This window comes from Carcharhinus amblyrhynchos, chromosome 1 (genome assembly GCF_965287045.1).
Source record: "Carcharhinus amblyrhynchos chromosome 1, sCarAmb.v2.hapA, whole genome shotgun sequence".
NCBI lineage: Eukaryota > Metazoa > Chordata > Chondrichthyes > Carcharhiniformes > Carcharhinidae > Carcharhinus > Carcharhinus amblyrhynchos.
The window spans coordinates 40,484,839-40,500,868 of NC_137324.1; the positions used below are offsets into that span (position 1 = coordinate 40,484,839).

The 16,030-nt window shown below is 43.3% G+C and overlaps 1 protein-coding gene across 1 annotated transcript in view; it reads left to right on the forward strand.

Annotated features, from left to right (window-relative positions):
• The first annotated feature begins 428 nt into the window (after nt 1-428).
• nol6 (nucleolar protein 6 (RNA-associated)) overlaps nt 429-16,030 on the forward strand; it is a 110,644-nt gene continuing 95,042 nt past the window's right edge. The window contains exons 1-3 of the mRNA XM_080214038.1: nt 429-521; nt 6,863-7,102; nt 15,048-15,164. Of these exons, the coding sequence (XP_080070164.1) occupies nt 474-521; nt 6,863-7,102; nt 15,048-15,164 (405 nt within the window). The 5' untranslated portion in view covers nt 429-473. The remainder of the gene's footprint in view (nt 522-6,862; nt 7,103-15,047; nt 15,165-16,030) is intronic.

Here is a 16,030-nt window from a genome sequence, read left to right on the forward strand (position 1 = left end):
GTGTGTGTAAAGTTCCACACAGCTGACGAAAGAACAGCGTTTCGAAAAGCTTGTGGGATTACTATCAAATAAACCTGTTGGACTTTAACCTGGTGTTGTGAGACTTCTTACAGTGTTTACCCCAGTCCAACGCCGGAATCACCACATCAGGCCTTTCCCCACTCCGCAGCGGTCCTACTGCTGGGCCCGCATCCGCAGGAAATTCCCGGGGAACGTTCCACATCCTGTGACTGTCAGCCAATGGGATGTGACTCTGGGTGATTGACAACGAATGGATTGTGACGTTAGGTAACTGACAGCCAATGGGATGTGAGGCTTGCTGATTGACAGCCAGCCGAGCCAATGAGAATGCAGGAAGTTGGGCCCGGGGCCGGGCGGGGGGAGGTCGGATGAGCGGAACTGGGGGGCAGCACGTGTGGAGAGTGGGGAAGCGCTATCGGTGAAACGGGATAAATCGGTGATTAAAGTGCAAGATGAAGAGGAAGGGTGCTGAGGCTGATGTGCATGGTGCTGAGCAGCAGGTAAGTGCACTGGATGTATTGCTCTGGTTTACTTCCCTGCAGTGAATTCGGGTGTTTCAGATGCTTTCAGGGAGACTTGGAACACAAAATGTTAGCATGCGGGGCGCAGTGAGTAATTAGGAAGGCAAATGGCACGTTGGCCTTCGTTGCAAGGGGATTGGAATACAAGAATAAAGAAGATTGCTACTTTTATATACCACACTTGGGAATATTATGCAATGTCCGCCTCTATATTTAATAAGTGGAGATGTCCACCACACTGGGTTAAAGTCCAGCAGGTTTCTTTGGAATCATGAGCTTTTGGAGCGCTGCTGCTTCACCAGGCCAGCCCATTTTTAAGGCATGTTTGTCTTCTGAGGAGGTCTGTGGTTTTATCCCCTGTGGACAAGCCCTCCGTATACACAGGATTTGCTGAGATAAGGAGGATCGCAACAAACACCTCTAGACGCTGAAAGATGCCCTCATAAGAGCAGGAGCTCAACTCATCAATTGACAGTTCCAACGTGCCACAGTGAAAAACTGCAGCAACCTCCTCAGAAGACAAACACGGTGGACAGATTACCCTTCGTCGTCCAGTACTTCCCCAGAGTGGAGAAGCTACGACACCTCCTCCGGAGCCTTCAACATATCATTGATGAAGATGAACATCTTGCCAAGGCCATCCCCAGTCCCCCATTTCTTGCCTTCAAATAATCGCACAACCTCAAACAGACCATTGTCCGTAGCAAACTACCCAGCCTTCAGGAGAACAGTGACCATGACACCACACAACCCTGCCACAGCAACTTCTGCAAGACATGCCGGATCATCGACATGAATGCCATCATCTCACGTGAGAACACCATGCACCAGGCACAGGGTACATACTACTGCAACTTGGCCAACATTGTCCATCTGATACGCTGCAGGAAAGGATATCCTGAGGCATGGTACATTGGGGAGACCATGCAGGTGCTACAACAGTGGATGAATGACACCACTCGACAATCACCAGGCAAGACTTCTCTTTCTATTGGGGAACACTTCAGCGGTCGTGGGCATTCGGCCTCTGATCTTCGGGTAAACGTTCTCCAAGGAAGCCTTCATGACACAGGACAGTGCAGAGTCGCTGAGCAGAGACTGATAGCCAAGTTCTGCACACATGAGGATGGCCTCAACCAGGATTTTGGGTTCATGTCACGCTATCTGTAACCCCCGCAACTTGCCTGGACTTGCAAAATCTCACTAATTGTCCTGTCTGGAGACAATACACATCTCTTCACCGTGCGCTTAACGCACTCGCCACTCACGTTGTCTGTATCTTTAAGATTTGATTAGCTGTAAAGAATCGCATTCCAATCATTATTCTGTAAATGGAATTTGTCTTTATATGCCCTATTTGTAGTTAGAACTCCCACTCACCTGATGAAGGGGCAGCCAGCGCTCCAAAAGCTAATGGCTTTTGCTACCAAATAAACCTGTTGGACTTTAACCTGGTGTTGTGAGACTTCTTACTGTGTTTACCCCAGTCCAATGCCGGCATCGCCACATCCTGGGTTCCTGCTGCCAGTCAATGGGAGGCTACCTTTGCCCTGGTGAAACGCTGTAAAGGGATGTGGGAAATCCTGCCTGTCGTTCTTTAAACTAGTAGGGGTTGGGGGATAGGAATTTACAGCAAATGCTAGCAACCTAAATATAAACAAAATGGAGTGGAAAAACATAGGAAAGAAAAAAGTAAGGGATGCTATTGGCAAGGAAAAACAGCTGGAATGGGAGTCTGGTTAAAATTAAATGAGTGAAAATCCTATTAAACTGAGTCAAAATATCTGTGTAGCAGGGCACACAGTGTCCGGAATAAAACGGAACGGAAACACTCGTACATTGGGAAGAGCCAGATGTAGAGATTAATGAAACATGGTCACAGAAAAATCAGGACAGAGAGTTGCAGGGTGTCATATATTGGGAAAAGATGGAAAAGGAAAACAGGGAGGTGGCAGAGCTGTACTTATTTGGAACAATGTAGTGACAGTAGAGAAAAGAGGCGTAGCTATCCACAAGGTAAAAATAGAATCTGTATGGATAAAGATTGAGAAAACAGCAATCACACTCATGGGTGTAGCCTACAGACCACTGCATAGTGAGGGGAAATGGAGGAAGAAGTATACTGACAAATTTGGGAATTAAATTAAAAAAAATCATAGTGGTGGGGATGGGCAGGGGTTGCATTCAACAACCTTGCTATTCATTGGACAGAAGGAGTAGCAACAAGTGATTAGGAAGAGAAATTTCTACAATGTCTATAAGACTCTTTCACCCAATCTATAAAAAGCCCAACAAGGGAAGATTCACTATTGGATCTAGTAATGGGAATGAACCAGAGAAAATACAAGGAGTTAAAATAGGGGAACATCTAGGTAATAATGTCCATAATATGCATTTTAAGATTATAGTGAAGGACATAAGTTTGACAAAAACAAGTTAGTCAATTCAAGAAAACCTGCTTTTGAGAATAGAACTTGGGGAAAATAAATTGGATATCTATATTGGCAACTAACAATGTGGAACAAGAACAGTAAACATTTAAAACAATGTTCAAAGAGTGTGGGAAAAATTTAATGCGCTAAAAGGAAAGATCAAACTATTCACCAGTGGGGCACAATGGATAAATCAGTTAATTAAAGGAAGGCTGTGATGGGAATAAGACCATTAAGGGGTAGGCAGGTAAATGCCATAGGAACAATAGAATACAGAAATGTTAAACAGTTATTTAATATTGGTATTTACAAAGGTGATAGAACTGAATTGTGAGATGGGCAATGAATAATTATATTTAATGCAAAAAGGGGATGTCTTTAATGAACTAAAACGTGGAAGATTAAAATCCCTGATCTGTATGGATTGTATTCAAGCATTTTAAAAGAATCTAAGGAAGAGATAGGAGAGGCATTACTACTCGTATTTGTTAGGAAAGGGTGTAGTGCTGGTAGATAATTGGGGTGGGATTGTTGTGGATGCAGGTTTGATGGACCAAATGGCCTCCTTCTGCTCTGTTGAGTTTTTGTGATTCTATGACATGTTCAGTGAATTATAGACTAGTTAGCATAATGTCAGTGGTAGGAGAAATAGTAGAATCCTTATTACAGGAGAGAATAGAAAAGCATCTAGAAGTGAGAAGTACAATAATGAATAACCAGCATGGATTTCAAAAGAGAAAATCTTGTTTGACAAACCTTTATTGAATTTTATTTTAGGTAACAGAGTAATAGCCGATGGACTGGTAGGAGATATAATTTATCTAGATTTTCATAAGGCATTTAAGTAATTAATGAATAAAGTCAGAGGATAATAAACCAATGAATAAGGTCAGATGTGGAGTCGGGACAAGTGGCAGAATGGATTGATAGCTGGCTTCAAGACATTAAGCTGGAGAGTGAGAATAAAAGATATTCACTTGAGTGGAAGAAGTTGGAAAGTGTTGTTCCACAAGGGATCAGGGTTGGAATCACTGCAGTTTACAATTTACATTAAAAATTTGGACTTTGGAATCGCAAACACAAATTCTTAATTTGCAGCACCATTCAATGCCCGCTTGGGTCACTCACTATCTGTGTGGAGTTTGCACATTCTCCCCATGTCTGTGTGGGTTTCCTCCTGGGTCCTCCAGTTTCCTTCCACAATCCAAAGATGTTCAGGTTATGTAAATTGGTCATGCTAAATTCTCCCTCAGTGTAGCCAAACAGGCACCGGAATGTGGCGACTAGGGGATTTTCACAGTCACTTCATTGCAGCATGAATGTGAGCCTACTTGTGACTAATAAATAAAGTATGAAACAGTTGGAACCACCTAAAGTTTGCAATTTAGATTCCATGTTTTGATGGTTCCCAGCATTGGGGGGGGTTCACTCAGAAGAAGTTAGCACATGTAGGCAATTACCATGCAAACCCTTATCTTTGGGCATCTGAGGGAGGTTTCCCACTCCCCAGTCTGACGTTGGGGAGCCTGGAAGTTACTGCCTACTCAGTGAACATTCTTTCTTCTGCAGAGCTTTATTTCCAATAATTTGCTTGATAGGTAGATTTTATTCTTGTTCTTGTTTAACATCTTATTAAAGTTTATTTAATGGTCACAAGGTTTACATTAACACTGCAATGAAGTTACTGTGAAATTCCCGAGTTGCCACAGTCTGGCACCTGCTTGGGTCAGTGTACCTAACCAGCATGTCTTTCAGACTGGGAGGAAATCGCAATGCCCAGAGGAAACCCACACAGACACAGGGAGAATGTGCAAACTCCACACAGACAGTGACCCAAGCCGGGAATCAAACCTGGGACCCTGGCCCTGTGAGGCAGCAGTGCTAACCACTGTGCCACTCTGCCACTCCCTCTTCATTCCCTTTTGCTTTGTTTCAACCCCCTTCTGCAATGATCCTCATGCCACCCCTCCCTCTCCATTGCTACATCCTTCTTGCTCTACAATTCCCTCATTTTGGAGTCACTTCTCCCTATTTGCTATGCTCACTTTGTCTTTTTTTTTCCCTTGCAGTTACATTTCATCTATCTGCTTTTAACTCTCTTTCCTCTCTCCATGTTCCTCTTGTCACAGGTTCTCAGGTTCCGTTCACTGTCATGTTCAGTTAAAGTTTGGAAAATGTGATTAATTTGTTCCTTGATGTCAGTGCAAGGGAATATGAATCAACACCGCAGAGGGTTCCCACCTGAGCTTTGAGGAGAAGCTCACTTCTGGTATTTCCTCTCTTTGTCAGTTCCCACCAATGTGTCAGTCTGTCATACTTTATTGGTAGTATTCTTGCCCTGAGTCCTCAAGTTGTGTGCTCCAGTACCATTGCAGAAACCTGAGCACAAAAATAGTACGCTGACTTCCCTTCCAGTGTGGCACTGAGTGAGTACTGCACTTTCGGAGATGTTGTCTTGCAGATGAAATGTTAAACCTCAGCCCTGTTTCTTCATTAAGAGAAAAGATCCCTTGATGTTATTTTAAAGAATACCCCAAAAACAGATCACAATTCTATTGTTGGGAACTTGCTATTTGCAAATTGTCACACTTCTGACACTGGAACAATAATTACGTTATTTAAAAAAAACTTATTGGCTGTAAAGTCTTTGTGACGTCCTGAGATTTGCGAAAGGTGCTATGTAAATGCAAGTCAGTTCTTTAAGTTGTCAACTGATTGTGTGCAGTTGCTTCTAGGACCATTACACACCGACCTTAAAATCTGATCTTAAAATTTAATGCTGCAATGAGTTTAAAGTAAGATGCAGGTGCAGCAGATGGTAAAGAAGGCAGATAGCATGTTGGCCTTCCTTGTGAGAGGTTTTGAGTACAGGAGCAGGGATGTGCTGATGCAATTATACAGGGCCTCAGTGAGGTCACACGTAGAGTATTGTGTGCAGTTTTGGTCTCCTTTTCTAAGGAAGAATGTTCTTTGCTGCACTCCCTCCCACAGCAAGGTTTACCACGCTGATTTCAGGGATGGCGGGACTGATTGTTGAGGAGAGATTGACTAGTTAGGATTGTTTTTGTTGGAGTTCAGACGAATGAGTGGGGATCTCATGGAGACTTATAAAATTCTAACAGGATTGGGCAGGGTAGATGCATGTAGATTTTTTTCTGATGATGGGGGAGTCCAGAACCAGGGGTTGCAATCTGAGGATTCAGGGTAGACCATTTAGGATGGAGGTGAGGAGACATTTTTTTCAGCCAAAGAGTGGTGAACCTGTGGAATTCATTACCACAGGAGGTAGTTGATGCCATAACATTAAATGTATTCAAGAGGCGGTCGGATACAGCACTTGGGGTAAATGAGGTCAAAGGTTATGCGGAAAAAGCATTGAGTTGGATGATCAGTTGTGATCGTAATGAATGGTGCAGCAGACTCAAAGGGCCAAAAGGCCTCCTCCTGCTCCTATCTTCTATGTTACTGTGTAAATACAGTGACTCCTCCACCTTCCCTTCTTTTCTTCCTCCAGAGCCCAGTCAAACGCCATGTATTGGCAGTCATGATGTGGAGATGCCAATGTTGGACTGGGGTGGACATAGTAATAAGTCTGTCAACACCAGGTTAAAGTCCAACAGGTTTATTTGGTAGCACGAGCTTTCAGAGCGCTGCTCCTTCATCAGGTCCGAAAGCTGTTGGACCTTAACTTGGTGTTGTGAGACTTCTTACCGTATGCTCCTTTTCTGCAAACCTCCATGATTAAACCCATAGGCAGGCACGAATAAGTCAAGAATCACGTTACACCAATAGAGAGCTGTGAGCTCGTGAGGCCCTCCCTGTGTAATTTGTTAATTTAACAGCATGCACCTTGTTATATTGTATTGAAATCTGTGCTTTTACTTGAAGGATTTAGAAGAACTCCAAGATGCCGGAAGCAGTAGTGATGATGACGAGGAGGAAGATGAAGAGATTAAAAAACCTGCAAAAAGGAGGAACGTCGTGAATAAAAAGCAAACCACTGATGCCGGAGTGATAGGAGCTGTTAAACTAAGTGAAAGAGAGTTGTACAAGCCACTGACTAATGAAGAATTCAGTCAGCTGAAAGAGACAGAGAATCTCTTTCATTCCACTCTTCTTAGAATGCAGGTATGCATCATGCATGATATAAATATTTGATATTTGAATGTTTCTGTCATGGATAAAATAAAAGCTCTTTCCCCCTACCCGACTTCCATCCGCTATCGCATTGAAGCACAAAATGCGATGATTGGAAAATTATATCATTGTTTAAAAATGTATGATTTTCTCTCCGTTGCCATTATCCTCTGTCACCTCACTGTTCCTCTTCCTGCGCATAGGCAGTGAATTCTGGCAGCCAGTATCCGCGCGCGCGCACACACACACACACACTCGTCACCTGGAGTTGTTAGACAGTGGTCAGAAATCTTAGTCCTGATATGCTGTAAAGTTAAAGTTTATTTATTAGTCACAAGTAAGGCTTACATTACACTGCAATGAAATTACTGTGAAATTCTCTAAGTTGCCACAATCCCATGTCTGTTCGGGTAAATGTACCTAACCAGCACGACTTTAAGATTGTGAGAGTAAACCGAAGCACCCGGAAACCCAAGCCGGGAATTGAACCCGGGTTGAAGCAGCAGTGCTAACCACTGTGCTGCCCCTGTGGCCAACTGTTGCTGAGATCAGCTAGCACCACGCAGCAGCTACTGTGCTTGGGAATTTTTTTTTTGCATAAGTATTTTATAGTCATCTTTTACACATGGCAGCTTCAATGCATTGTGCGTTGAAGAACTTTGTCCCCTTTTTAGTTTAGATGAATGAGCCCAATGATGTAGTAATAATTGGAAATAAATATGTTTCTGAGTGGTACTCTGGACTCTCATTCCAATGTTCTCCAAGCTTGCCTCTCACTTTGTGCCATCCAGAACTCTACTGCTGGTATCCTCTCACGCACTAAGTTTGGTTCACCCATCATCCTTGTGCTCTCAGACCTACATTAGCTCCTGGTCTAGGAACATCGCAATGTAAAGGTTCTCTCTCTTGTTTGCAAATGCTTCCATGGCTTCTCTTCCCCACATCTGTGATTTCCAGCCCATACCTCTGCAATTCAATTCTGGCCCCTGGCCAAGCTCTTATTTCATTGCTCCATCGATGCTGGATAATTCACTTGTCTGGTGGAGTTGACTCCACACAATGAGATATGTTTGCAGAGATGAATCTGGTAAGTGGTGCAGAAATCGAAGCCGGAATAGTGTAGTTGAGGCTAGGTATACAATCTGAGCGGAGTCCCTTTTCTGCAAAATATTTATAGGATCAAGAAAAGCGGCTTGAGGGATGGTAAAATGGCAAAGTGAGCTTGTAGTTCCCTAAGGCAATATTTATTTGATACTGCCAGATAGCTCCTTTTGTGTTTGAGAGTCACAGACAGATATGGGGCAGCACAGTGGTTAACGCTGCTGCCTCATAGCACCAGGGACCCAGGTTCAGTTCCCGGCCTGTGTGGAATGTAGGTCACGTTCTGTGTGGAGTTTGCATGTTCTCCCCGTGTCTGCATGGGTTTCTCCCAGATGCTCCGGTTTCCTCCCACATTGCAAAGATGTGCGGGTTAGCTGGATTGGCCATGCTAAATTACCACTTAATGTCAAGGGACTAGCTAGGGTAAATGTATGCGTTTATGGAGATAGGGCTTGGGTGGGATTGTGGTCAATGCAGACCTGATGGGCTGAATGGCCTCTTTCTGCACTGTAGGATTCTATGGATTCAGCTGTTTTAAAAGTTCTTTGTCCAGTTTTAAATTTTAGAAACAGCTTTGAGGTACCTATATGCATTTTTAAAAAATATATAGTGTCCTCTCACATCGAGATATTAGTACAGTTCCTTTATTTTTAAGAAATTATGGCAGCAATACGAATTAGGTGTACGAGAAGAGGAGATGGAACAAGTATTAAAACTTGACTGCAGGATATGAATTTCACGTTCTGAAAAAGTAATGGAGGGCGAGGTGAATATATTACTCTGGCTCAACAGCATGTAGCTCGGCTGCTGGGCAAGGCTGAGGCTCTGTCCACATGTCAGTTTTGAATATATGAATCGCACAGGGGCATGGACATTATCTAACATCAAACCCCTGTTTAAGATAAGTCAAGAAGTATCAGCTAGGTAGTTGTAGATCATTTAGCCTGAAATCAGGTGGTGAACTCTTTACATTTATAATTCAACATAAAAATGGTGAATATTTAGAAATTCATGGTCTAAATCCAGAAAAGTCAGCACTGGCTTTTTAAAGGCAAATTATATTTGAGAATTTTTGAAGAAATGTAAATAAGATGCCATAGATGTGATATATATGATTTTTAGAAGGTATTCAGCATATTTTCTGTAAGAGAACTGAGAGCAACAGAAAAACTTGGGGTGTGGTGCATACTGCAGCTTTTAAATGTAACTAACAAAGACCTGCAAATGGTGAGATCAGTATTCCTATTGAAGCAGCACTTCTTTCAATGCAGGATTTCTAGTTATTCTTTCACTGAAGAACTGAACAGAATCAATACTTCCCTCTCGGAAAGACCACATACAATTGTCCATGTGTTTAAGCAAAAACAGATCAAGGAGCATAAATACAAATTTTGAAAGAAGTCTAGCTGGTTTCCCTCTGTAGACTTGAGAACACCAGAATTCTGCTGCACATGCCTTAACTCATGCCACGACCTGATTTCCCATCACCCCTTCAGCCCTGACCCAAATTGGCTCATTCTCAAGCAATACCTTGATTTGGAAATTCATGTCCTTGTTTTCAAATTCCCTCCAACACATTGCCCCCCCACCCCCCCTCTATAATCTGTTTCAGCCCCACAACTCTCCCAGGATATCTGTGCTCCTCTAAACCTGGCCTCTTGAGTATCCTTGATTTTAATAATCCCACCAGTGTTGGCTTTGCCTTAAGTAGCCTATGCTCCCAACTCTGGAGTACCCTCCCTACATCTCCCCACTTCTCTACCTTGTTTTCTTCTTCAATGACACTCCTTAAAATCTACCTCTTTGACCAAGCTTTTAGTCATCTATTCTACTATCTCCTTATGTGGCTCGATGTCATACTTGATTTTATAAACACTCCTATGATCCACCTTAAGACACTTAATTACGTTAAATAACTTCTCTTTTGTAAAACTATGTTGACTTGTTTTAACTGTACTAAATGCATTATTAGGATTCCTTAATAATGGATTCTTCCAGTGTCTTCCCAGCTTGGGTGACTGTCTGTGTGGAGTTTCACGTTCTCCCTGTGTCTGTGTGGGTTTCCTCCCACAGTCCAAAGATGTGCAGATCAGGTTGATTGGCCATGCTAAATTGATCCTAGTGTCAGGGAGATTAGCATAGTAAATGATGGTTATAGGAATAAGGCCTGGGTGACATTGTGGTCGGTTCAGTCTCAATGGGCCAATTGGCCCCCTTCTGTACTGTAGGGATTCTATGACCATCTGATGATTTTTGGTATTGAACATCCTGTTAGTTACTTGAATTAAAATTTTAATTTAAATCCTGTTTAAAAAGTCATCCTTCTGTTGTTAAAATGATCCATGCAATTGCCAGATATAAACATTTTGAATTAATTTTGTACAAGCTTTGGGGAGTGTGTTCATCTGATGAAATTGTTGATTTGTTTCCAACTTTAATTTAATAAACACATAAGAACATAACGTAAGAACTAGGAGCAGGAGTAGGCCCTCTAGTCCTTTGAGTCTGCCCCGCCATTCAATTAGATCATGGCTGATCTGAAGTGGCTCAGTTCCACTTTCCTGCTTTCTCCCCATAACCCTTAATTCCCTTGTCTACCAAAAACCTATCTACCCGTGACTTAAATATATTCAGTGAGGTAGCCTCCATCACTTCAATGGGCAAAGAATTCCAGAGATTCACCACCCTTTGAGTGAAGAAGTTCCTCCTCAACTCCGATCTGAACTGCGCCCCCCCCCCTGCTTATCTTGAGGCTGTGCCCTCTAGTCCTGCTATCCTTTCTAAGCGGGAAGAACCTCTCTACCTCTACCCTATCTACCCCCTTCATTATCTTATACATCTCTATAAGATCCCCCCTCAGCCTTCTAAACGCCCAACGAGTACAGACCCAGTCTATTCAATCTGTAGGCTAATCCCCTCATCTCTGGTATCAGCCTAGTGAACCTTCTCTGCACTCCCTCCAAGGCCAATATATCCTTCCGCAAGTGCGGCGACCAAAACTGCACACAGTACTCCAGCTGTGGCCTCACCAGTACCCTGTACAGTTGCAGCAAGACCTCCCTGCTTTTATATTCTATCCCCCTCGCTATAAAGGCCAGCATTCCATTCACCTTCGTGATCACCTGCTGCACCTGCAGATTGGGTTTTTGCGACGCGTGCACAAGGACCCCCAGGTCCCTCTGCACCGTAGCATGCTGCAGCTTTTTGCCTTTTTTAAATAATAATCCCTCCTACTATTATTTCTACCAAAGTGGATAACCTCACACTTGCTAACATTATACTCCATCTGCCAGGTCCTCGCCCACTCACTCAGCCTATCCAGATCTCTTTGCAGACTTTCCACACCTTCCATGCAATTTGCTTTTCCACTCATCTTTGTGTCATCAGCACATTTCGTTACCCTACACTCAGCCCCCTCCTCCAGATCTTCTATGTAAATGGTAAACAGTTGAGGCCCCAGCACCGATCCCTGCGGCACTCCACTAGTCACCAACTGCCAACCAGAATAGCACCCATTGATTCCAACTCTCTGCTTCCTATTAGACAACCAATCCTCTATCCACGCTAACACCTTACCCCCAACTCTGTGCACCCTAACCTTTTGCAGCAACCTTTTGTGAGGCACCTTATCACATTATTCTTGTTGATGCTTGAACGCTTGCACTGAAACTGCCTGATGTTATATGGAATGGAAGAAATAACAATGCAGGGGCTTCCTTTCAGTGACTAATACATTTTACTTTTTGTGTTTAAAATTTACTCTGCATTTATGTTAAGTCGTAGAGATAAAAGTTCAAGTTAGGTCAGTGACTTCCATCGAATCGTACAGTCCATGAAAGGCCCTTCAGCCCATCACATGTGTATGGACAATAACTACTGTTAAAGTCATGCTAACCCTATTTCCAGTGATCATCCTGATATTTTTTTAACCGTGATAATGTTCCCAGCCTCCAGCTCAGGCAACATCCTGGTGAACCTCCTCTGTACCCTCTCTAGTGCAATCACATCCTTCCTGTAGTGAGGAGTGGCCAGAACTACACACACTACTCTAGCTGTGGTCTAACCAATGCTCCGTATAGCTCCAGCATAATCTGCTTGCTCTTGTCTCTATGCCTTGACTGATAAAAGCAAGTGTTCTATATGCCTTCATTACTGTCCTATTCACCTGCTCTGCTGCTTTCAAGATCTGTGAATCCTCAAGGTCCATCTGTTCCTCTGAGCTTCCTAGTGTCCTGTCATTCATTAAATACTCACTCATCTTGTTACTCCTTCCAAAGTGCATCACCTCACATTTATCAGGGTTACATACCATCTGCCACAAAGAACAACCCAGCACAGGAAACAGGCCCTTCGGCCCGACGAGCCCGCGCCGCCATTTCAACAAAGCATTTTCCTACACCTACCCTGCCCCGTGTGTATGTGAATGGTACCCCTAATGTAGCCAGATTCAGGGGAGAATAGTGTAGGTCACCAATCAGCCTAAGAGCACATCTTTGGGGTGTGGGAGGAAACCGGAGCGCCCGGAGGAAACCCACGCAACCACAGGGAGAATGCGCAAACTCCCACAGACACAGGCCCAAATCCATGTATCTGCACAGCTAGCAGTGATAGTCACTGAGCTGTTGTGGTGCCCATCTGCTGGTCCAGGATTAAGCACACACAGCGACACGAAGTACTAGGCCACTCTCGAAACCTCCAAGAGCAGCCACTGCTCTGCCCATCTGACCAATCTATCTGTACCTTCCTGTAACCTGTGACCCTTTTCGCTATTAACCAACCTACCAATCTTTGTGTCACCCGCAAACAAACTTATCATTTCCCCCCACATTATCATCTATATCATTTATGTATAACAAACAATAAGGGGCCCAGCACTGAACCTTGTGTGGCACCATTGGACATTGGCTTCCAGTTGCTCAAACAGCTGTCTACCACCATCCTTTATTGCTATTATTAAGTTCAACTTGGATCCATCTCACGACTTTCCCTGAACTCCGTGGCTTCAACCTTCTCAATCAGTCTTCAGTGTGGGACCTTGTCAAGAGCTTTGCTAAAATCCATATAAACCACATCAACTGCACTTCCCTCATCCACATAACTCAATCACTTTTCCAGAAAATTGTATCGAATTTGTTAGGCATGACCTTCCCCTGACAAAGCCATGCTGACTTTCCAGCATGGGCGGCATGGTGACAGTGGTTAGCACTGCTGCCTCACAGCACTGGGGACCCGGGTTTGATTCCCAGTTTGGGCCACTGTCTGTGTGGAGTTTGCACATTCTCTGCATATCTGTGTAGGTTTCCTCCCAGAGTCCAAAGATGTGCAGTTTAGGTGAATTGGCCATGCTAAATTCTCCCTTGGTGTACGCGAGCAGATGCCAGAGCGTGGTGGTTGGGGGATTTTCACCGTAATTTCATTGCAGGGTTAAAGTAAGCCTACTTGTGACTAATAAATAATCAACTCATGCCTTTCCAAGTGGGGATTAATTCTCTCCTTCAGAATTTTTCCCTATAGTTTCTATTGAATTAAGTTATGTTTCAGATTGAGGTGGCAATTTGAATTAAATTCAATTCCTTAACCCCTCAGATACAGATGGGGAGATTTGTTCAGGTACCAGTGAGCTGTTTGTGGAGAGAGCCAAGAAGCAGCTTGTGTTCCCAAAAGGCACTTGTAACATTCCACTTTTGTTTTCTAGTGACAGTGCCAGCTAACTCAGAACAGACTGAGGAGAAAATTTGAGCTTTCCTGGTCCTTGCAGCTTAACCAAGTACAATACTGGATGTGGTACAGCTCTGTTTATCCAAACAAATTAATGGATTGGCTGATCTCAATTGGTGTGATGGAAACTGATTGTACCCATTGGGCCTTGGCTTTTAGTGTCTCTGCATGCTTAATCCATGTCACCTAAATATTATTATTATTAGCTGATGTGATATTGTGCACTCTGTGATTGAGTGCCATATTTGTGAAGGTTTTGAGATGTTTAATTTTTCAATTCTCTCTCTCTGTCTCACACATCCTTGTTCAGAGATTGAGCTTGCCTCACATGCCAGGGACCCGGGCTGCATTCCCAGCTTGGGTCACTGTCTGTACAGACTCTGCACGTTCTCCCTGTGTCTGCATGGGTTTCCTCAGAGTGCTCCAGCTCCCTCCCACAGTCTGAAAGACATGCTGGTTAGCTGAATTGGCCTTGCTAAATTCTCCCTCAGTGTACCAGAACAGGTGTTGGAGTGCGGCAACTAAGCAATTTTTCACAGTAACTTCATTGCTGTGTTAATGTAAGCCTACTTGCAACACTGAATACATTTAAACTTTAGAAAAATTCTTATGTCACCGTATGGCTCAGTCATATTTGACAGCTGGTTTACCAGTTGGTCATTGGAAAGAACATAAGAACATAAGAAATAGGAGCAGGAGTAGGCCATCTAGCCCCTCGAGCCTGCCTCGCCATTCAAAAAGATCATGGCTGATCTGTCGTGGCTCAGTTCCACATTCCCGCCCTCTCCCCATAACCCTTAATCCCCTTGCCTATCAAAAACCTATCAACCCGCGTCTTAAAAGTATTGAGCGAGGCAGCCTCCACCACTTCAACGGGCAGAGAATTCCAGGGATTCACCACCCTTTGAGTGAAGAAGTTCCTCCTCAACTCCGTTCTAAACCGCGCCCCCTTTATCCTGAGGCTGTGCCCTCTAGTCCTAAGGTGGCAAGATTTGGGACTTCATAAACATGAATTAAGCAGTTCAGTAGTTCGATGCATTATCATTGAAGTGGTTGAAAACAAACATTGGTATCTATTGTCCTTGTTTCTCTAGATTACTTATAATGTATTTTACAGGTTGAGGAGCTCTTGAACGAAGTGAAATTGAAGGAGAAAAAGCGTAAGGCTATCGACACCTTTCTCCATGAAGTGAAGAATCTCCTCAGCAACATACCAGAAACAAAGCAAGTCAATGTAAGAACATCCAGTTCTTATTTTGTTACAATGTGGAGAATAATTAGAAGACATCTATAGGAAAGTAATTCAATTGAATGTATTTTTGTATACAAATTTGATAACCTAGTACTTCATTTAAGGCGGAAATGAGGAGAAATCTTTTCTCTGAAGCTCGTAACTGTTTGGATCTCTCCCCTTAAAACACAGGGGAAGCCATATCTGTGAATATTTTTAAGGCAGTGGTAGATAGATCCTTGAGGAACAAGGGGAAGAAAGGTTACCAGGGGTAGGGGGAATGTTGAGTTGAGTTTACAATTGAATCAACTGTGATCTTGCAGGCTGTAGGAGCTGAGTGGCCTACTCCTGCTTCTAATTTGTATACCTGTGTATTGTTGGGAATGGGGGAGCTATTTAAAATTGAGTGAAAGACGTTGATGAAAAATTTCTTTCTCTGATTTGTTTTTCTTTGTTGTTTCTCTTAACCGGACAACCTCTCTCCCCCCAACCCTGAAACAAAAAACGAGGTTACTATCTATCTGCTGCTGAGATTAGAAATTTGGCAGCGTGGGTTACAAAAATGCTGTGAATGCATTGTGTCTTGGATTTATTATACTCTTTATGTAAACGTACAGGGAGTATTAATTCCCTCTCTTGTTTGGCATATCTTTTGTTGGTTGGGTGTAAGTTACAAGAATGTTCACTTTGAGGCAATCATATTTCACAATCTTGTTCTAGCCTGTTCTTCTGAAACTGTTTGTTTCTAGGGAAAGATATCAAATAATTGGCACACAAGTAGTAAAAATACAGAGGATTGGCTGCTGTTATGTCAGTCAAGTCTTTTTAGTTTGGGTGGGGGTGGGTACTGTTAGCGGGAGAGATTCTCA